The sequence below is a fragment of the Rattus norvegicus genome, chromosome 18, assembly GCF_036323735.1.
Source record: "Rattus norvegicus strain BN/NHsdMcwi chromosome 18, GRCr8, whole genome shotgun sequence".
Classification (NCBI taxonomy): domain Eukaryota; kingdom Metazoa; phylum Chordata; class Mammalia; order Rodentia; family Muridae; genus Rattus; species Rattus norvegicus.
Genome location: NC_086036.1, coordinates 56,543,738 through 56,566,145, shown reverse-complemented (window position 1 = coordinate 56,566,145; position 22,408 = coordinate 56,543,738). Strand labels below are relative to the sequence as shown.

The 22,408-nt window shown below is 51.4% G+C and overlaps 1 protein-coding gene across 1 annotated transcript in view; it reads left to right on the top strand.

Moving 5' to 3' along the window:
- Positions 1-22,408, top strand: part of Tcof1 (treacle ribosome biogenesis factor 1) — a 33,291-nt gene that overhangs the window by 4,582 nt on the left and 6,301 nt on the right. Inside the window, exons 3-19 of the mRNA NM_001395127.1 lie at positions 571-713; positions 4,105-4,166; positions 4,875-5,061; positions 5,868-5,941; positions 8,324-8,527; positions 10,414-10,626; positions 11,119-11,334; positions 11,428-11,625; positions 11,723-11,881; positions 12,053-12,274; positions 12,368-12,544; positions 14,166-14,273; positions 14,447-14,635; positions 14,723-14,929; positions 15,861-15,968; positions 19,888-20,071; positions 20,968-21,086. Coding sequence (NP_001382056.1) covers positions 571-713; positions 4,105-4,166; positions 4,875-5,061; positions 5,868-5,941; positions 8,324-8,527; positions 10,414-10,626; positions 11,119-11,334; positions 11,428-11,625; positions 11,723-11,881; positions 12,053-12,274; positions 12,368-12,544; positions 14,166-14,273; positions 14,447-14,635; positions 14,723-14,929; positions 15,861-15,968; positions 19,888-20,071; positions 20,968-21,086 — 2,770 coding nt within the window. The remainder of the gene's footprint in view (positions 1-570; positions 714-4,104; positions 4,167-4,874; positions 5,062-5,867; positions 5,942-8,323; positions 8,528-10,413; positions 10,627-11,118; positions 11,335-11,427; positions 11,626-11,722; positions 11,882-12,052; positions 12,275-12,367; positions 12,545-14,165; positions 14,274-14,446; positions 14,636-14,722; positions 14,930-15,860; positions 15,969-19,887; positions 20,072-20,967; positions 21,087-22,408) is intronic.

Below are 22,408 nucleotides of genomic sequence, written 5' to 3'. Positions count from 1 at the left end.
TGGATCCTGGCTAGAGAGATGGCTCATGGTTAAGAGCACTGACTGCTCTTCCAGAGGTCCTGAGTTCAATTCCCAGCAACCACATGGTGGCTCACAACCATCTGTAATGGGATCTGATGCCCTCTTCTGGTGTGTCTGAAGACAGCGACAGTGTACTCCTATAAAGTAAAAAAAAAAAAACCAGCTGGATCTATGGAAGCATTTTCTCAACAGAGGCTCCTTCCTCTTTGATGACTCTCACTTGTGTCAAGTTAACACACAAACCAGACAGTACACCAGCACAAGAGAAGGACACGATTCTAGGGTCAGGAGAACCTGGATGGTTCTGTGCAGCCTATGGGCTGTGGCCAGTCCCCTGATGGCTGTTGGCTGCTGCTGTTCTGTCACATCGTTGGCTGCTTGTGACCCTGAGAACAGTTAAGGTGCATTAGGAAGTGGGTGAAGATGCAGATAATTTCTGCACTGTGTTAGCGCCACTGTTTAAACTCTCAGTGTACCCATTGCCTTTGAGGACCGGATTAGGCATCTTCCCAAATCTCATGGATATATCCTGTCTCCCTTGTCCTGCAGGACCTCAGAGCTCGGCCTGAAGCAGAAGGCAGAGAATGATGAGACACTGCAAGCCAAGAAGTCTCGAGTGTCAGACCCTATTAGCAGCTCAGAGAGCTCAGAGGAGGAGGAAGAGGAGGCAGAAACGGGAACTGCCAAAGCCAGTAAGAACCCTTCTTGCCGGGTGCTTTGTGAGGTTGTGGCCTACCTTGGCAGTTGTGGGGTCCTAGTCTGCTCTTTAGCAGTGTCTGCCTCTGAACCATTCTTTAGTGTAAAACCAGAAAAGGTGGGGCTTCTCGGAGGGAGCTTGGGGAGTACCAAGGAGCCCTTCCTTTGTGGAAGGCATTGTGACCCCAAGCTCTGAGGAGCGAAGGGTGAATCCTACAATCCCAGAAGGCTGGGTGTAGTGGTACACTCCTTTAAGCTCAGCACAGAGACAAGCGAATCCGAGAATTCGAGGCCAATCTGGCCTACATAGTACTTTCCAGACCAGCAAGGACTACACAGTGAGACCCTGTCTCCCCTCTCCACCCCCCTTCCCCAAAAAAGGATGGCCCACACAGTCGTTCAGTTCACTTCATGAGGGCTGTTTCCACAGCTTCTGGATGCCACTGCTAGAGATGGGGGGAGACCACATTTGCACAAGTGTTGAATTGAGTCCATTTAGAAGGTTGACAGTTCTGACTTCTGAGTGGCCATGGGGCTGCTTCCAGAGTTGCTGGTTGCTTTAGTCACTCTTCTATTGCTGTGAAGAGACACCATGAGTGAGACAACTTATATAAAAGGAAGCATTTAATTGAGGGGCTGGCTTACAGTTTCAGGGGTGTTCGTCCATGATCATCATGGCAGCAGTCAGGCAGGCATGGCACTGGAGCAGTACCCATGAGCTTATATCACTTCAGGCATTGGGCAAAAGAGCTGGAGATTGGGCTTGGTGTGGGCTTTAGAAACCTCAAAGTGCACCCCAGTGACACACCATTAAGGCCACACCTCCTTGTCCTTTCTAAACAGCCCACCAACTGGAAGCCAAACATTCAAATATATTCTCTTTCAAACCACCATGCTGATCCTTCCCCTTATTCTGGCCATACGTGGTAGGTCTGATAGCAGAGTGGCCTCCTGCGGCCTCTTCAGTCTCTTCCCTTCTCACAGCAGCAGCCGTGACGCTGCACCCAGCAATTGCTGTCTCCAGGCCTCGCAGACACAGTGTTACTTACACAGAAGACACTTTCTTGATTTTTAAGTAGGCTTTCTGATTATAAAAGAAGTAACGGGATCCCTTATAAAATGTTCATTATAGAACACTTGGAAGTTGTTTTAAGAAAAGGCAGGGGAGGTTGGGGATTTAGCTCAGTGGTAGAGCGCTTGCCTAGCAAGCGCAAAGCCCTGGGTTTGGTCCTCAGCTCCGGAAAAAAAAAAAAAGAAAAGGCAGGGGAGAAGTCACCCACATTCCCGTCACGTGTACTTCCACAATCTTGTCTTTCATTTATTCTTCCTGTGTATGCTGTGTCACATGTTCAATAGGATATCAGATGTGTATTTTATATCTTAATCTTAAATTATAAATGCAAAGCAGGTCCAGTTTACATACAAAAGCATAGAGAGGGAAGACATAAGAATCCCTGTTGCTGTCCCCAACACTTCCTGCCCACATCACCTGGTGGGCAGCTATAAACCTGCCCTGTTGCTTCCAGTCAGACAGGCGGCCAGCTACGGGTGTGTGGACAGACACACATCTACTTCAAACAGAAGTGGCAAATGCTTGAACTGACTCTGTATTTGATAGTAATCAGCTTTTCTAAAAATCCCTTACTCTCTGACAGTCTCATACACGTATGCAGTATATGTGGGTCATACCCACACCTGGAGCCCCAGGACACACCCCCAGTATGTCCTCTCACCTTAATACCCTCTTTTTGCTTGTCGTGTTTGTTTTTTTATTGTTGCAATCAACCTACTGGATCCAGTTAGCGCTGCCTGCCAGGGTGTTGACTGGTCCTGTGTAGGTCACCGTAGCTGCATTTAGTCCATGAGCATGACCTTTTCGTGACCATAAGACAGCATTTCAACTCTTGCATTAATACCTGCTATTCTAGAATGCTCCCTGAGCCTTGTAGGCTTGATATATGTCCCATCTGGGGCTGAGAGCTCACGTGTCTCTTAACTTCAACTTTGACACGTTAGGAGTCTCTGCATTGCTACTGCAGAAAGAGGTGTGTGTGTGTGTGTGTGTGTGTGTGTGTGTGTGTGTGTGTGTGTGTGTGTGTGTGTAAATGACAGTAGTAAGTCCCAAGTCCCACCCCATGTGCCCCACACTCCCACCTCCAGCCTACGATCTTGAGCTAGTACTCAATTTTTAAAGCTGTGTGGTGGACTGACTTATAATCCACTTTTTAAAAAAGAATTATTTATTTATGTATATGAGTATATTGGAACTGTCTTCAGACACACCAGAAGAGGCATCGGACTCTGTTCCAGATGGCTGTGAGCCATCAAGTGGTTGCTGGGGATTGAACTCAGGACCTCTGGAAGAGCAGTCAGTGCTCTTAACCACTGAGCCATCTTTCCAGCCCTGAAACTGACTTTTACATTTTGGAGTTTTGTTGTTTTCCTCTAGTTCTTCTTGAGACAAGGTCTCGCTAAGTAACCTAGACTAGTCTCATCCTGCCTCAGCTTTCTGGGTGCTAGCCTTATAAGCATGTGCCACCATGTTTCGCTTAATTTAAGAGTCCTCTTTGAAGTATTTATGGGTAACATGACAGGATGTTATTTTCTTCAAAATCATGTGTGATGGGGAAAGGGAAAATGAGACAGTGGGTGAACTAAGGTTAGCCACAGGTTGATAAGAGGTTAAATAAAGGATGAAGCTGCATATCATAATACATACATACATACATACATACATACATACATACATACATACAAACAATCAAACAAGTTGGAGCTAGGTGGCTTTAGTGTACTTCTGGACATGTTGAAAACTTTGCACAAGTGCAGAAGGAGTATCAAGGCACCAGAAAATGAATTCAATCCTGCCGTTTATATCGACATCTGTCCCTTTAATGATAATTTCTTTCCCTGAATGCCTGAGATCCAAGGTACTATTTCTTAACACCCTCGATAGTCTGGATCTAGTGTCTCCTCCTAGTCCCAGGTTCCTGAGTCAGTGCCATTGACCTCCACATACCTTTCTTTGTGGCCTGGGGCTGGCTGCCTAACCACTGCCCTTCAGGGACCATCAGGACTGACTGTTGCCAAAGAGTGGTTGCTGTCGCCAGAGTCAGGCATGTTTTGTAGTGGTGGATGGTAGGATTGTAAGCCTGTCCTTTCCCTCTGGGGCCTCCAGATCTCATGCCACGGAGCAGCTGGGAGTCCCTCGGGGATGCAGGCATGGGAAGCTGATACAGCACAGAGTTCTTCCTCATGGTTCTGGGCTAGGCCTCAGATCCTCATACTAGCACCAAGCAGTCAGTAACTAGGACCGTTAGGTGGCGTAAATGCTGCCCATCTTAGATGAGAAGAGACCACCCTGCTCACAGCGTTTGTGTCTTGCAGCCCCAAGACCGACACCTGTCAATTCCACAGCTGCAGCTTTGCCATCAAACATGAAACAAAAGGTGAGTTACTTCTAAGTTATTTACTACCTGTGGGAGCCATATCCAGTGGAGCACAGCCTGCTGTCAGGATACGGTCGTAAGGTTCGACTTGTGTCTCCAGGTGCCTGTCTTCATCTTGCTGGGCCTCAGGTGCCTTTTCTGTAAAACAGAAGTGGTGCTTCAAGCCACACAGCACGTGGGCAGGGGCCTTCCTCTCTCCTCCCTGTACCCACCGGTTCACTGAGAACTCTCCAGTCCCTGCTGTGCTGCTAGGCAGTCAGTGCCATCATAAGGAAGACTTCTGTGTTTGCACTCGACACATTTTCTAGATCAGAAAGTACTTTTAAAATGTCATTTGCCAGTAATCCGTCAACACTGTTGCAGACACATAAATGATTGTGTCACCCGAACCAGGAGATGGCAATAATATGTAAGAGTAATGATGAAATAATGATAGTATCACAGTGAATTACAGCTTAATGCAAAGTGGGAATGGCTGTGGCCCAGGAGCGGTAATGCACTCTTCATGCCTGTGTGAAAGGCATCTTCGTCTTCCTGTAGAGATGACTGTTACAGGCTAAAGCTGACCGCCCTTCAGCTACGGGGGAAGGTGGGACATTCACAGAGCTCAGAAGTGGCCTTGAAGGACCCACAGGTCCAGCCTATACATACCTATACATTTCACATGTCCTGTCATGACAGAGAGCTCATCCCTCCCATACTCTGTAGGCAAAGACCAAGACAGCCAACAAGACGGTGAACTCCGTGCTGCCCCCTGCGTCCGGAAAGACAGCGGTCCAGCTGCTGTCTGGGAAGTCACCCAAGAAGTCAGCAGAGCCCTTGGCCAGCATTGTCTTGGCCTCAGAAACTGAGGAGGAGGGCAGTGCCCAAGTCCTGGGACCCACTGCCAAGCCTGGTGAGAGACCCCCAGAGCCTGGGGCAAGGGGACAGGACTACACACCGCAGTGCTATACTTACTCTGAGACATTTCTGAATGTGGGTTTGTCTCTGAGATAGCCAGGGTTCTACAACAGCCATTTTCCCCCTTTTCTGACCTAGATCATAGTTGCCCATGCAACTATGGGCTCTTGGATTTCTTTTTATTTATTTTAAATTCACTTTTATTTTATGTGCATTGGGGTTTTTTTGTTGTTGTTTTTTGTTTGTTTTGTTTTGTTTTTTTGCCTGCATGTATGTCTATGTGAGGTATCAGATCTTGGAGTTACCAGAGACAGTTTTGAGCTGCCACGTGGGTGCTAGGAATTGAACTTAGTCCTCTGGAAGAGGCTCTTAACCACCAAGCCATCTCTCCAGCCCTCTATATGGGCTTTTCAGAGGATGGCGTTTTCTGGCTTCTCTCTCTGGTGGGTTACAGGGACCACTGTGGTCACTTGGAAACTAAATGAAATGGCATAGGTCTCTCTCCCTTATGCAAACAAAATAGGCCTTTGCCCAGCCTGTCCCCCATTCCCCAACTTGATAGCAAATAGTGACTTGATTAACCATCGGGTGCTTCTAGCCTTTCCAAGACTTCAGGGAGGTCTGCAAAAGTGGATAGTGAGGGTCCCCACTCCAGCTGGGGGACTTTGAGTCAGGGCAGATACCTAACCCTGTACAGGTGAGAAGCAAGTGCTCCCTAGGTTTGACTAGCAACCAGCATGGAGGCTCTGGAAAGGGAGGTGAGTATGGAAAGGTTCCTCAGTCCCCTGTGTCCACCCTCAGGAATGGTGTCAGCAGGCCAAGCCAGCAGTTCCAGCGAGGATACCTCCAGCTCAAGCGATGAGACAGATGTGGAGGTAATTGTCACCCATCCCCCAGCGTTGCTCTCTTGCAGCTCTGATCCTCCCATGCCTTGCTAGTGTGGCCAGTTACCAGCCCAGCAGCTGTGTCGACAGCTGGAGGGTTACAGGCAAGGCTAGGCAGTTGGGGAACGAGGACCACAGTACTGCTCAGGATATGCTGGGCGTGAGGTCCTAGGCTGGGAAAGGACCCTGAATAGGGCTAACTGTGACATGTGGTCAGGTGTAATGCTGTCTAGAGGATTCTGTGCCCAGTGGTCAATGTGGGTTTGGGGCTAGAATTAGATGGGGACCCTTGGTCTGCAGCCTTGTCTCTTTGATCTTGAGAATACAGAGTGAGCCACGTAGGCAGCATGCCTGTCTTCGTGGGGACCTTGGATATTTAACTGCAGTGGGGAAGGAAAACAGAAAGCCATAGGGGTCAGCCTGACACCTGGTGAGCAGGTGTGGGAGGAGGGAGCTTTTATTTCTTTCTAAAGCAATTTCTTGCACAATGTACAAGATGAGGTTAGTCCTCGCAGGGCCTCAATCCTCTGTCTGAACTGGCAGGTCAGTGTTAGGTGTGAGGGTTATTGTAGGGTCACTGAGGGGTCGTCACAGGGTTTTAAGCACTGAAGTGAGGTGGCCTGGCTTGGATTTCGAAAAGATTGCTGCTGTGGCCTGGACTGGAGGAAGATTTAGAGTAAAATTGGCGAGGCCCACTGGCAGACTGTCAGGTAACAGCGACGATGTGCTGGTGGCAGGAACCAGTATGTCCCATATGTATGACACACGTTATTTGTCTTAATAGCCAACCTGTACCCCAATACAAAGAAAGCCACAAGCTTATAAAAATAAAAGACACAAGGGTGCTTATACTCCAGTTGCTGGATCTTGGGCATGAACTTTGCAAATTACAGTGTTATATCACAATTTCCAAAGGTTGGACACTTCAGAGGGAGGGCTAGCAGGAGCCAGGGATAGACTGCCTGTGGTGCTGCCCCACCAGACCCTGTGGCCCTGTGTAACCCAAGGCTTGGCTACAGCTGTTCCTCACCTTCCCTCTCTGTGGGTCCTAAGTATAATGAGACCCTAGGGATTCCTCTGGATCCCTTTACTCCAGGCTGTGCTCCTGCAAATCCAGCACCTAAGTATACAGCACCAGAAACCGGAAACCAGTGCAGAGCTGCTCCAGCAAACAGGAGGGCGGTGCCATAGGCTCTCAGGGGCCTGAGGTGCAGCAGTGAAACTGGTGCCAACTGGCCTACTGGCTACCTCAGGCCTGTCGGGATTTTGGAACACTAAGGAAATCCCAGGAAGAAGTTCAAACCGGTGCAAATGCCAGCCAGTCTCCTCTCCCTGGACAGTACCTCAGTCAGATGCGTTTTAATTTTTTTTTAAAGATTTATTCATTTATTATATATAAGTATACTGTAGCTGTCTTCAGACACACCAGAAGAGGGCATTGGATCTCTTTATAGATGGTTGTGAGCCACCATGTGGTTGCTGGGAATTGAACTCAGGACCTCTGGAAGAGTAGTCGGGTGCTCTTAACCGCTGAGCCATCTCTCCAGCCCAGATGCGTTTTAATTTAAGTGGCCCCTCGGGATGGACCCTCTTGTAAAGCTATCAGTGAGTAGGCAGGCATAGTGGCTGAGTTCTGCCCCAGAGGTAGTTAGGGGTCCCCTAAGCCTTTGTGCTGCCCTTAAATGATCTGTGTCTTCTTAGGAAAGGGTGTAAGGTTCTTTCTGCCTCTAGGAAATGGAAAGGAATATGCTTTTAAGAAGGGGCTCGTATTACTTTTCTATTGCTAAGAATGGCCCCCATAGGCTCATATATCTGAATGCTTGGTCACCGAGGAGTAGACCTGTTTGAAAGGATTATAACGGTTCGGAGGTGTGGCCTTATTGGAGAAACCATGTCACCCCTGCAGTTGGGCTTTGAGGTCTCAAAAGTTCCCTAAGTCCTTGTCAAACCTAGTCTCTGTCTAGCCGTGAGTCAGGTTGCAGTTCCAGGCTCCTCCAGTACCGTGTCTTTCTCTTAAATGACCACCTTGGTTGTGGTGTCTCTTCATAGCAGTAGAGCAGTGACTAAGACACCGAAGCAAGTTTCTTTAAAAAAAAAAAAAAAAAAAAGAGTTTAATCGAACTTACGGTTTCAAAAGGTTAGAGTTTGTGGTGGTAGAGCAAAGGCATAACAGCGGGAACAGCTCGGAACTCAAACCCCAATTCACAAGCTGGGGGCTTAAGTCTTGAAACCTGTAAGCCTAGCCCAGTGACACACCTCGTCCAGCAAGGTTCCAGTTGGGAACCGAGTATTCAAACTGGAGCCTATGGGGCCATTCTCATTTAAATTGCCACAGAGCTTGACTGTAATTGGGTTTCTATTCCCTGCTTCTAGGTGAAACCCTCAACAAAACCACAGGCCAAAGCTCCAGTAACTCCTGCCAAGGATCCTCCAGCAAGAACAGCCTCAGGCCCTACCAAGCTAGGGGATGTGACACCCGCATCAGCAAGGGCTGCAGCCACTAAAGCGGCAGAGTCTGAGAGCAGTGAGGAGGACTCAGAGAGTGAGGACGAGGCCCCTGCTGGCCTGCCTAGCCAGGTGAGCCACTACCTGTGGCCCCTGATTGGAGCCAAAGCCACTGTGTCATAGAGTACTCCTGCTGAAGAGGACCCATTCTAGAGTTTATGGGGAGGGAGAAGAGTGGGGAAGAGTTGAAAAACAGCAGCAACTGGCCAGGGGTCTTTGGTCCCTATGGAAACCGTCCACTGGGCCCACACTGCAGCCAGAATGGCTGATGCCTTTGGGGGGATCAGGGGTTGTCTGATGACTGTGTTACTAGCCTTGGATTCCGTGGAAGGCCACTGTACCAGTGTCCTCTAATTCATGTACTTCCTGCCTTGGCATCCCAAATTCAGGGGTTACAGGCATGTGCTATCATGCCGTCTCAAGTTTTCTGTCGCTTCAAAGAGATGTCATCACAAAGCAACTTATAAAAGAGAGAATTCAAATGGTTGCTTACAAGTCCATGACCATCATGACTGAGAACATGGGTGGCAGTCAGGCGTGGGGCTGGAGCAGTGGCTAAAAGCCTAAAACTGGTCCCCAAGTAGAGAGAAAGCTAACTTGAAAGCCAGTAGTGCACCTTCTCTAACAAAGCCAAGTCTTCTAATCCTTCCAAATGCTTCCATCAACGGAAGGGGGAGGGAGACACAGCAAGTATTCAGATACTACATGTACACCAGTGAGTCCTGGGAATCTTTAAGGGCTCGGTTCTGTCTTCAGCTTTTCTAGCCAAACCAGACCCTGAGCGGCAACCAATAGAGAGAATCTATTTTGTTCCTCTTTTGGGGCCTTTCCCATGGAGTGTGATTCAGATAGCAATCTCATGGTCCTGCACGCATGCCGGGGCAAGCAGGAAGGACTAGGAAGTCTTTAGAGTTGGAACAGGGAGGAAGAAGTGAAGGGAGTCCGTATCCATGACGGGGTGGGGGGTGTGATACGGTATAACATGGCGATTAAAATGTTAAATACGAGCTGTTTGACAATACAAAGAGGCCAAGGGAGGACCCAGAGATGTGACCTCAGACCTGAGGTTGAAGGGTGCAGAGGACATAGTTGGGTGCTGAAGCTCTGAAGCTAGTTACAGGGTGGGCAGACCCAGCCTACTTGGGGCTGCACTGTGAGTGTTGGTTCGTGTCTGAAGAGAGGAGCTGAATGCAGCTTGTGTGCAGTAACTCTACACAGAGGGTCTTAAAAGGGCCAAAGCCATTTATTTTCTAGGAAATTTAGGGCCAAGTGGACAAGGCCTATGGCCACCCTATCAAACACAGGAGGCAGTGGTGAGCCTTTGACTGAGAACAGTGAAGGAGGGGAGTGGGTAAAAAGGAGGGGACTGGATCTAGAACAGAAGTTCTCAACCTCCATAAATCATCTCATTGCTACTTCATAACTGTAATTTTGCTACTGCTATGAATCAAAATGTAAATATCTGATATGCAGAACATCTGATGTGTGACCCCAAAAAGGGTCATGACCCACAGGATGGTAGCTGCTGATCTAGGAGTCCTGTTTGTTTAGCACAGAAAACCGTGGGAAGTTTGAGGTTTCTTCCATGTTTGGAAGAACTTTACGTACCCCTTCTCTGCCCTGAGCCTTGCTGGCTACTTAATGAGCTGGCCAGACTCAGGCCAGTGTATGTACCCACAGAGCAGACTTTTCCAGCTAAGGATTTAACCATTTATGTGCTAGGACTGTCCAGGGCAGGATAAAAGTCACTATACTGGGTGTCACTGGGTGCTGAGGAGGTCTTCGGTGCTCTGGTACTGGAAGGGTAAGGAACTGATTAGTGCCAAGGAACCAGAGGGTCCAGGGTAGCTAGGGCACCAATGAAGAAAAAGGAAATTGGTATCTGCAGAACCTCTGGGCTTTTTCCTGTTGGCATCCTCAGAGGACTGGAGAAGGAACTATTCTTTTCCCTTCACCAGGTAACAACCCCTGGAAAAGGTCTTCATGTCAGAGCTGCCTCAGTTTCTGCCAAGGGGATGTCTAGGAAAGGGCCCATCTCAGCAACCCCAGAGAAGACTGGGCCCATAACCCCCCAAGCCAAGACAGGAAGGCCACAGAAGGATATGGAAACCAGCAGTGAGGACGATTCTGACAGTGAGGATGAGATGCCAGTCACTGTGACCACTCCTCAGGTGAACCTGGGGGATGGAACATCACAGCCTAGACCTGAAGGCTACTAACCTGTCTCCTCAGCTGGTCCCAGCCCCTGTCCCTTCTCCTCAGCTGGTCCCAGCCCCTGTCCCTTCTCCTCAGCTGGTCCCAGCCCCTGTCCCTTCTCCTCAGCTGGTCCCAGCCCCTGTCCCTTCTCCTCAGCTGGTCACAGCCCCTGTCCCTTCTCCTCAGCTGGTCCCAGCCCCTGTCCCTTCTCCTCAGCTGGTCCCAGCCCCTGTCCCTTCTCCTCAGCTGGTCCCAGCCCCTGTCCCTTCTCCTCAGCTGGTCCCAGCCCCTGTCCCTTCTCCTCAGCTGGTCCCAGCCCCTGTCCCTTCTCCTCAGCTGGTCACAGCCCCTGTCCCTTCTCCTCAGCTGGTCCCAGCCCCTGTCCCTTCTTACTGATAAGGCTCCCTGCTTCTATCAGGTCTCTGCACACATCTGCCTTCTGATTCACTCCTCAATTCTCAAACCAGGCAAGGCCTTCCGGGAAGAGCCCTCAGGTCAGAGGTACCTCTGCCCCTGCCAAGGAGTCATCCCAGAAAGGGGCTCCTGCAGTCACCCCTGGGAAGACAAGACCTGTGGCAGCCCAGGCCCAGGCAGGGAAGCCAGAGACCAGGAGCAGTGAGGAGTCAGAGAGCGACAGTGGAGAGACACCAGCAGCTGGGACTCTAACTACAAGTCCTGCCAAGGTGAGGCCAGGGATGCCTTGTGCTCTGCCTAGAAAGGCTTCATTCTTCAAAACCACAGCATCTTCCCCTGAGCTTACCCTCTGTCACTCACAGGTGAAACCTTTGGGGAAAAGCCCCCAGGTCAGACCTGCCTCCACTGCAAACCTGGGGTCATCTAGAAAAGGAGCCAACCCACCCTGCCTTGGGAAGGTGGGGTCAGCAGTTCTCAAGGTCCAAACGGGAAAGGAAGAAGAGGACTCAGAGAGCAGCAGCGAGGAGTCGGACAGTGACGGGGCTGTGAACGCAGCCAAGGTAAGTTTTTGCAGAGGTCTCTCACCCTCAGTTCTGTCATCCAGGTCTCTAGTTGCTGCCTGTCTCCTACCTGGGGCTCCCACTGATCTCATTCCAGGCAAAGCCCCCAGGGAGAAAAGCCACTCCAGCACTCCCTCGGAAGACGGGGCCTGTGGCCACCCAGGTCAAGACTGACAAGGGCAAAGACCACGCAGAGAGCAGCGAGGAGTCGACCGACAGCGAGGAGGAGGCAGCACCAGCAGCTTCTGCTGCTCAGGTGGGAACCAGGGAAGAAAGGCAGCCTGACTTGCCCTGACCTGCCCCAGTTGGAAACCCCTCCTCTCAGAATTATATGGGTTCTGGTTGGTAGAGAGGCCAGGAGGCACTGCATCTCAGAACAAATGAGTCCAGGAGTCTCCTCCAACCTTCATCTGTGCTTTCTCCACAGGCTAAACCAGCTCCGATAAAGCAGATGAAAGCTTCCCCTAGGAAAGGCACGGCTGCATCCACCACAGGGGCGAGCGCCTCGTCCCCTCGTAAGGCAGGAACAAAGACCTCTTCAGCCAGCCTATCATCCCTGGCTCTGCCCAAGGGCACCCAGAAGCCAGATGTGGACTCCTCTAGCGAGTGGGAGTCAGAAGGAGCTGCTCCTGGCACCACCGGGGTACAGGTAAGGGCTGCATTTGCCCAGATGGGCTCACTCCTAGCCCCCATAGAGCTTTTCAGGCCCTTGAGAAACCCTTTCTTCCTCTTGTCATTCTAGGGAAAGTCTGGGGGAAAGGGCCTCCAAGGGAGAGCTGCCTCAGGACAAGGGGTGGCCCCACTGCACGCTCAGAAGACAGGGCCTTCAGGTGCCCAGGTCAAAGCCACAGCACAGGAAGACTCAGAGAGCAGCGAAGAGGAATCCAGCAGTGAAGAAGAGGATGAGACCCCAGCACAGGTGAGGTAGGGAGGAACCAGCCTGAACCAAGACTGAGGATGAACTCACCTGAGGCTGCCCTTGGTCCTGAGAGCACAAAATCCTGGGGCTCAGATCAACTAGTTCTCAAGTTCCCCTGCCCTCTGTTTCCTGAGCCCCCAGTTCTAGGTTCCCACATGTCTGGGTATACCCCACACACTCTGCCCACTGCCACTCTAGGCAGAAGTCTATGGCATTGGCCTTCAGGACGGTGCCACCTGGAGCAATTGTGCAGTACACACCATTGCAGCAGGATAGGTGGAACTGTTTTGGGGTGTGCAATGAGGCTAGCCAAGCATGGTACCTCAGATATTTTAAGAGGAATGTCGTATCGATGAGGAACTGAAAGTCATCTGGTGAGGTAGAGGGTAGATATTTCAGGCAAAGAAGCAGTCTGTACAAAAGCCAAGAAAGTTGGCTTGGGTAGCACCACAAGCAGGATTAAGTAACAGAGGCCAAGAGCCAGGTTACCAGCTCTATTCCTGAGGCCTTGGCTACGCTCCAGTCTTGTCAGAAATCCACCCTTGTGGGGATGAGTAGTGGTTAGGCCGCTGGTGGCAGAATTGAGAGGCACACCACCTGGCCCCCGAGAGCAGGAAATGAAAAGGAGCCTGTCACTGTCACTGTCCTTAAGTCCTGCGCTGTGGGGACCGTCCTTAAGTCCTAACTGTCATGCACATGAGAGGCACTGGGAGATGAAGCTACCTTGAAACTGACAGTGACAATGTCTGGATGAGCCAGGGCCTGAAATGTCACTGGATGCCTTTCTGTTTCACACTGGCGGGATTGCCCCAGTCTATCGAATGACCGTCTTACTCCGGCTGAGGCCATAGCTCGGTGCTATAGTGTTTGCCTACCATGCGCAAGGCCCTGGCTTCTATCTAAGCTGAGCGCCCTGACAGGCATTTTGGGGGTTGGGGAGGAGGGGGAGATTAAGCAGAAAAAAAATCCTGAAACAATCTTTCAATCTTGTTCTGTTAACCCGATCAGTTCTTAGTTCGTGGATTGAGATGGATGTTTGGGCTCCAGCATCTCAGGGAAAAGAAAGGCACAAGTTTACGGTTTTCTATGGTATTCGACTCCCATCCTGTAGAGTAGCATTAATGATGTGGAGCCTAGCTGGAAGAGAACCTCAGACACAGTTGTGTTTGGGTAGGGATCATACATAAGCTTCACAATGCTGAGTGTGTGCTACTGCCCGTTAGAGCACTTAAACAGTCTGTCTAATCTTTGCAGAAATCTAGGTACGCTGTATTTTTACACTCCTTTTATAGACATGGCAGTGGGGCCCGGTAAGATAAGTGGCTCCTTCTTCGTTTTGTTTTGTTTTTGGAATCAGGTCTCGCTCTGCAGCTCTGGCTGTCTTGGAACTTGCTCTGTAGACCAGGCTGGCCTTAGGCTTGGTGATAGGCCCACCTCTGCCTCCCGAGTGCCGGGTACAGAAAGGCATGCGCCACCACACCTGGCATAAGTGACTTCTTAAGCTCACATTGCTGTTAGTTGGAAGGAGGAGCCAGCACCAGCTCGGTGCCTGCAGCATTAGTGTTCTTTGATTATTGCTCTGTTGCCCTTTGACCTTCCTAACTCCCTCCCTTCCTTCCAGGTCATGGCCTTGGGGAGACTTCCTCCGGCCAAAGCCAACCCACCTCCCACTAAGACACCTCTGGCATCTGCATCTGGAAAAGCGGCCGCAGTAGTTCCTCCACCCAAGGCAAGTGGGACCAGACACCACAAAACAAGTTAGAATAAAGTCTAAAAAGGGGGTCCCTCGGTGATCCAGCATAGACCCACTCCGTCGCACTCTGTGAAGTTACAGTAGCCACACACTAGTAGGTTGACTACTGCCCTTTCCTCTTCCAATTCTGTTGCCGCCTCTCAATTCAGGGAAAAGCACCTGCGAGTACTGTTCAGAACAGCACCATCTCTGCCAGGGGCCAGCGGGCTGTGCCGGCCACGGGAAAAGCAGGGGCCCCAGCAACCCAAGCACAGAAGGGGCCCATGGCTGGCACAGGGGAGGACTCAGAGAGCAGCAGTGAAGAGGAGTCTGACAGTGAAGAAGAAACTCCAGCCCAGGTACCCGGGTGGACCCAGGGTTACAGCACCGTGTGTTTCAGCCCAGGCCTATAGCTTCGCATGACTCTCCCCTTGCTGTTTTTCCAGGTCAAGCCTGTGGGGAAGACCTCTCAGGTCAGAGCTGCCTCGGCCCCTGTCAAGGAGTCTCCTAACAAAGGAGCTTATTCAGGAACCTCCAGGAAGACAGGGCCTCCAGCTACCCAAGCTCAGACAGGGAAGACAGAGGACTCAGAGAGCAGTAGTGAGGAATCTGACAGTGACAGAGAGATACCACCAGCCATCACCCCAGCCCAGGTGAGATCTGCCAGGCCTGAGAGCCACCATCACCAACCCTTTACTCATAAAACAGATCTTGCCCTGGTGGGAAGAAAGAACAGGTAGAAGTCCTAACTCCGGGATCCCTTGCTTCCAGGTGCCCCCATGTCCCTGGATAAAATGTGTCATAAGTCCCAAACCAAGGACGTCCTAGTATAGGACGTGCTAGATACTCTACGGCTCCCAGGGTCTTGACAGCACTGGCACAGCAGTCCCATGCAAGCTGGGCCAGGTTCTGCTGAGGTATCTGAAGCCATCCTGCAAAGATACCCCTATCAGAGCCACAAGAAAACCTGGGCTATGGTGTAAGTCTCTGTCTAAGGAGGGCCTGTCTAGCTCAGTGAAGCCTGGGCAGAGGAATGGAAAAGAAAGAGGATCTCTCTTACCCAAACCATTGCCCAGTTCTCGTTCTGGTTGCAGAGAACAGTGGGACTGGCTCTATTCAGGGTGACAGATTCTAGTCTGAGCTCAGGCAGCCTGGTAGAATTGATGCATGATGGCCTCTGTCGTAGCACCTTAGGGAGGTGACAGCAAGATAAAAAAAAAATAGTCCTTGTCAGTTTCAGCCAACCACGACCTTATAGAAATGGAGGAACTGTCCCACACAAGTCGAGAAATTATAGCTTCTCTTGAGAAACCAGGTCCTACTTGTGAGTGAGCACAGGCCACCCATGCTGGGAGACATAGAGCCCTCCCTGGGCCTCCCCTGAGTTGGCATCACCACCAGCTCTTCCTCACTGATTGACAAGTTCCATGGCTTTGGACCACCTGGCCTGTGAAAAGGCTTATGCAGAAGGCCACACACACTGTCCTTGGAGAACCAGCCCAAGAAGTGCCACTTGAAGCCACATTCCCCCCCTTACCTGGGAGGCCCTGTCGTGTGCTTATTCAAGTCTTGTCCCCTCCAAAGGATGGTATCTCCCAGTCTACCAGAAGCAAACTCTCAGGTCTGGCACCCCCAGAGAAGAGCACAGAAGAGTCCTCAGAGAGCAGTGATGAGGATCTGCCATCTGGCCAGGTAGGCTCCCCTGGCTGGGCCAGGCTGGTGCTCTTTGCTAAGAGCATCTTCCCCTCAGGGACGGTCTCACCACGTGCAGGCAGCACCTCACAGCTCTTACCTGTCTTCTGAAACAGTCCTGGTGCGGTGGGGCACAGGCTTCACATCCCCAGCTCTACCATGCTGGCCAGGATCCGTTTAGGACTCAGATGTTTTGTGTAAAATAGACTTGGTCATGGTCCCTGGTCCCCTGCCTGAGCACTGTTAGGAGGGCACATTGTCCTGGCTGCCTGCTTGCCAGGCCAAGGATTGAGGAACCCAGAGCACTGCTGCCCAAGCCTCATTGGTCCCCATGGACTGTTGGGGACCTAGATCCTCCCTTGCGACCTTTGTTGGAATCTGGGGCTCACCCCAGGTCAGGCCTGAGAAACTTGAGATGCCTTCTCATTGACTGTTGGTCCCTGCTCCTGCCTGGCCTTGTTCTCAAGGGTGAGGTCCAGGATACCTTCTCTGGCATCTGGCCTAACACGGCGACCAAGATGGTACAAGCTCCCTGTGAACCCAGGCCCTTGTAGAGACAGCACCGCCCTCTTTCTGAAAGAGCAGGGTATTTTCATTTGAAGGAGAGGAGCCTGTACCTCTGAGAGCTCAGGAAACTTTTAAATGCTGACAGTCTGCATCTCCTCCTACCCAGCTGTCCCTGTGGCCCCCTTCCTGGATGGGTTTTTGCCCTCTGGCTCTGCTGTCTTTCTGAGGCACCTCCCTCACTTCTAATGGACAGACTCTGCTGGGAGGGAAGGCTGCCTAGTGGGCTTGCACAATTAAAGTGAGCATTATCCTGAAAGTGAACTGTTAAAGTGGTCCTTTAGTCTTGAAGATCTAGAATCTTATTTTGGAAAAACAATGTCGGTAGTTATCCAGGTTCCCAGAAAGAATTCAGGGAAATGGGCGCAGCGAAGGGCACTCTCCTTTCCCTTTGGGAGAGTCCTGGCCTACTCACGATTGCATCATTATTGGGCATTTATGGAGCACTTCTCTATTGGCAACTGGGGGTGCTCCTTCCTTGGATCCCTGATCTGGTTGGTTGTTCTTAATTGGCCTGTTAGTGGGAGAAAGGGCCACAGTTGCCCAGCCCTAGGCAGCTCAGCCCTGTTGTGTGGAGTGTAGGCCTCCAGCTGAGGCTGGCTGGGACATGGGGTGGGTACAAGTCAGAGAGAAATGGGTATGTGAGGTCATACAGACATGAATAGCATGACTGATCCATTCTGCGATATCGACATGTAGCATACCACATCATGCACCATGGGCCCTGTCGCTATTGAGTCAGAATGGGAAACCTGTAAAAATCTAAATTTTAGTATTTAGTCAAACCTTGGATGGTTAAGTCTAAAAGAAACTCCTGCCTGGTCCCCAGAGAGCTCCCTTCCAGTCCCGTGTCTTAAACCAGTGTGCTGGCCTTCCTGGATGAGGTGCTTCTCCTCTGAGAGCATCAAGCTCGGCTCCGAGTGAGACTGGGGTTTATAAACCTCAATTCTCCTGGCTGCATCCCCAGAAAGTGTCATTTCTAAGTCCCCTGGGGAAGGATCAGCCCAGGGTCTGTGAACCAGCCCCCAGGTAATAATCCTCTTTCTCCTCCATGCGTGTGCGTTTTTCTGGGGTGGGTCCCAGTGCTGAGGACACCCCCTCTACTGCACTGCACCTCTAGCCCCACAAGGCTGCTTTGAGAGAAGCTCTTGGTGACTGTCCCCTCAGCCGGCACAGCGCCACCTTCTCACTGTGCCCCAGACTAACTGGAATAAGAGCACAGCAGATAGGAGTCCAGCTAAGACAGAAGGCAGTGGGCACCGCCCAAAACGTCCCAAACCTGCCTCTGTAGGCATCATTCCTGCAAGTGGGTAGGGTATCCCCATACCCTAATCTCTGCTCTTAGCACCCACAGGGAAGCGAGGCGAGATGCTCAGGTGGCTGTGGCAGCATTGTCTCTTCCACCGACCTAAGCACAGCCCACACATGCTGGGCTTTGTGCTGTCCCCAGGTGATCACACCCTGGTGGGGTTAGTAGCCCTTGCAGCGGCTAGGCGGCTAGGCATGGCCACATGCAGCACTGACCACAGAGCAGGAAACAGAGGTGCTACAGATCTGAACACTGCCCCTGTGCCCAGCCCAACCTCATCAGCCAGGCCGCTGCCTCCTCCGTGCCTGCCCTCCCTGCATCGGGATGGGGTGGTGTGGGCAGGTGGGGCTGGAGGAGGCTGCACAGAGCTGCTTTTAACATTCCAAGACGCTATTGTTTGCCTCAGTGGGTTTGCTGCCTCTCTTGGTCCCCAGCAATCTGTTCTTCTGTCTTCTCACATATATATAGATCCCCTCCCTCCACCGCAAGCCTTCTCCCACTTTCCATCCTTCTCCTTCTCGTCACGTGGGAAGGAAGGCTCTGGAAGCGGCAGATCAGAGCAGCCGCGGGGGAGGCTGTTTGGCAGGGTAGGGAGGGCCTGAGCGCAGCCACACTTGGTGGGTACCATAGTGCTAAGCTTGTTGCTTTCTCCCTGTCTCACAGCCCCCGGGGTGCTGGGGGCCTGGTGAGGCACAGCAGGCAGGCAGGGTAGTGGGTCGAGACCCGACTAACCCTCGGCAGGCCTCAGGCAGCCCTCTGTTAGCCAGGGCACAAAACACCCTTAACCAGTTCTTCTGGCATTGGGAGAGTAGAAAGTGGAATTCCAGTTCCCTAACTACTGTCTCTGTGCCTTCATCAGCTGGGACTTTGAAGGGAAATAGATCAGGAGTCCCCTGGTGTGTGGTGACATATTTGGGAATCTGGTTCGCTGCCAAACTGGCCTTCCCAGTACTAGGATGTGCCACTGCTTCTGTGTCTCGGTGAGAATGTAAAGCAGACCCACAGGTGAAGTAATGAATCAGGGCGTGTTAGAACAAGTCTGTAATCCCTGCACTCAGGAGACACGGTAAGAATACTGAGAGTCAGAGGCCAACAGGAGACGTTGTCTCCAGATTTAAAAAAAAAAAAAGTAAAACTGAGCCCTACACATTATCCCAACCCTCAGCCATCCCAGGCCTGAGCAGGGAAGAGTCTTCCTGGTCCTTGTAAGCATAACCACAAGATAATATTACAGCTAGAAAGTTGACTGACTAGCAGGCCTTGTGCCTGTTTCTCCAAAGCATCTTATCTGATGAGGACTTTTTTTTATACTTGTCCTGTTTAAGAGTGAGTCTAAATAAGGTTAGGGCGTGGTGATGTGTTCCTCTAATTATAGCACCGGAGGCAGAGGCAGGTAGATGTCTTCATTCAAGGACAGACTAGTCTTTATAGCAAAACCTGTCTCGAAGCAAATAAGGCCCACATATACTGTATTTACCATCTTGAGCCCTTAAATCTGTCAACTCTTGGCTTCCTGCCCCACCCACCCAATTGCCCCAGGCAGTTTGTGTACTAAAGAAACTACTTCTGGATAACTGGGGACTGCATGCATCTCAGGGAGGTTGCTATCTGCATCTCTGGGGGTAGGAACAATAAGACTCGGGGGAAATCATATAGACAGGCTGCTACAGAAAATGCTTTTTACAATTCCCCACTTAGCAGGTGGCCATCTAATGTCACCAGGAGAAAGAGGCTAAATCAGACATTCCAGTTCTCGCCTTGCTTCCTATGTGGCCGTGTGGCCCAGGAAGTCCTCTTTTCCTGTCTGGACGTAAGGCTTTCCCGTTAGGCCAGTGCAGGGGTTGGATGCAGCTTACCTTGGGGTCACGGTGAAGGTCAGCTGGGCTCCTCTGGGCTCTGAAGTGTTGTTATGGGGTGGGAGTGGTGTGGGAAGTCCCTGCTCCTTGAAGTTTGCTGTATAAAACCCTCCCTTACCCATTTCCCCTCCCCTTCCCCTGACCAAGCCTTTAATCATAGGGCTCGGTGTTTCTGTTTCTGTTTTTCAAGGCCATTAAATCCCCTCCAATTTCTGTCAACCCTAATCGTGGTCCAGCTGCCCCAGTTCCAACCCCAGAACAACACCAGGCTGTGAACACAAGGAAGGCCCAGGCCTCAGGCAGCACTGCCCAGAGCTCCTCCTCCGAGAGTGAGGATGAGGACATGATTCCTGCCACACAACCCCCCACCCTTGGTGAGTGTTGCTGCAGGTGCTGTTCAGCTAGGAGGGGCCCCTGCCATGCATGCCCTCCCCGTTGAGACCAGAAGGGACCAGACACTAAACAGGCGGCCTAGCAGAGGCATTGGTGAGAAGGACTAGGGGCTCAGCCTTAGGCCCTGCATTGTTACCCTGAGGAGGGTAGCTCATCTGCCTCGTTTTTGAAGGATTTATATTCAAGGCCTCTGTGTGCTGGCTCCAAGTTTGAAAGCTGGAGCATTGTGGTGGCTGGGAGCTACAGGGACCAGGCTAGTCTAAAACAGAGCTGTGCTATAGCCAACTGGTGGGGTGCACTATTAGCCTGGCAGTGAGCTTCCACCCCCTTAGCATAGAAAAAGAAGGTGGGTAACATTTATACTTGTTCTCGTCCCAGAACCTAAGGTGAACGAGTGTATTTGTATGTGGCAAGGCCCTCTGGTAGCGTAAATATCTTCGGTTATATATTAGGATGCTGACATTTCTGTCGTTAAGTATGGCCAGCAGGATTCCTACTGTTTATTTGGCTAGTGCATAGTGGGGGCATGAGATCACGTTGGGCTGTGATAAACATCTCCCTCAGCACCCAACAGCTCTCCCACTGAGTCCTGACTGTAAGCAGTCTCACTGTGGCCCAGCATGTTCCTTAGGAGTAGTAGCCCACCTAAGAGGAAGAAGATGAGGCTTGGAGTCACTGCCACAGCAGCCATTTGAAGGCCATGAGCCTTATCAAATGACATGGTGACAGCTGCTGCCTGGAAGGTTTGGGGAAGCCATCCCTCTTATGCTTCATTCCTAAGCTCAGCACAGGGCTACGGGAAGGGTAGTCTGGTAATTCCTTGCTGGGGAATCATTGGACTTCTGTATCCCGACGTGCCCCCTCTCCTACATTTCAGCCATCAGAACCAATGTGACTACGCCCACAGCCCTCTCACAAACAGCCGCCCAACCCAGCAAGAGTGAGCAGTCTAGTCGGATGCCAAAAGGCAAGAAACCAAAGACAGCGTCCACTCAGGTACTGTCGGGTAAGACAGGGCTGTGGTAGGGTCACTCTCTGCTGCCTTGATGTGTGCCATCAGGTTGCATGCCAGTCAGTGGCTTGCTCCCAGCCCCCTGGCACTGTCATGAAGGCCTGGAGCAAGCTCCCAAATCCCCATGGTGCTGTCCGGAAGAGCAGGCTGGTAGTCCAAAGGCAAGTGGAATCCCTGTCTTCCCAGCCTGGCGGACTGTGGGTTAGTTCTCTTCCTCCTGGCTTTGAAATGCTGAAACTGTGACTATGAGTTGCTTGCCTCTCAGCATTGGAATGGAAGTGACCCTACCATTTCCTCCTAGCCACCACGTTTCAGTGCATTATTAATATCTAGTGTAAGACTAGTGGACAGTGTTTAAATAGATCCCACCTGGGTTGGTCCCAGCCAGAACCTGGGCCCTCCAATTCCAAGTTCATTGCTCTGTAGGCCTAATGGGGTTTGTTAATGTGAGGGAAGAGTCCATTGCTCACCCAACACCCTGAGGGGCAGGAGAACACTGTGCTGAAGCCCCTCCTAGCTTTGGGAGGCTGCTGTGCCTCCCTGTTCCTGGGTGCTTCACAAACTAGCCTGAAAAGAGCATCGGGCCGCTGACTGTGTGAACCGGTGGGCAGTAAGAAGGTGCTGAGCATCTGCCTTGCTGGGCACTGAGACTGCAGCAGGTAGAAGACCCTCAGGGAGCTCCTAAGCCAGCAGAGATACAGCGTTAAACAGAGGAAAGCAGCATAAATTAGCTGTCACCAACTGCTGGGTGTCGCAAAGGGACAGAACAGAGAATAATAGGTGACCTGCTTTAGAAAAAGGGAACAGGGAAGCTTCTCTGAGAACGTGAGCAGAGCCTGCCCTGCAGGAAGGGAACCCAGCGGTTCTAGAACCATAGGTGATCCGCGTAGGGCAGGTACGATGAAGTAGCAAGGGGGTCAGGCCATACTTGGACTGCACGTACGTGTCTGTAGCTATGGGAGGTTTAGCAAAGGCTCGTCTATTGTCTATGTGCTCTTCCTGACTGCTAGCGAGATGAGAAGGCTGGGTGCCCTGAGGGGACTGCCTGGCTAGGGACCCGTACCAGAGGAGGCAGGCGATGGCCACTGGAGTTGGAGCTCCACTGCCTCCAGAGAACAAAGCAATAGCTCATCACCTGGTACCCATCTTTCCATCTGTGATTGCTCCTCAGTCCTCCACCTCGGCCTCAGGGCTCCTCTTGCTTGAGCCTCCCTGCCTCTTTACTCATGCCAGGCATTTCTGGCTCAGAATGGCACGGATGCTGTTCTGAGAATCTATGGGTCTCAGAGCATCCTCGTACTATCAG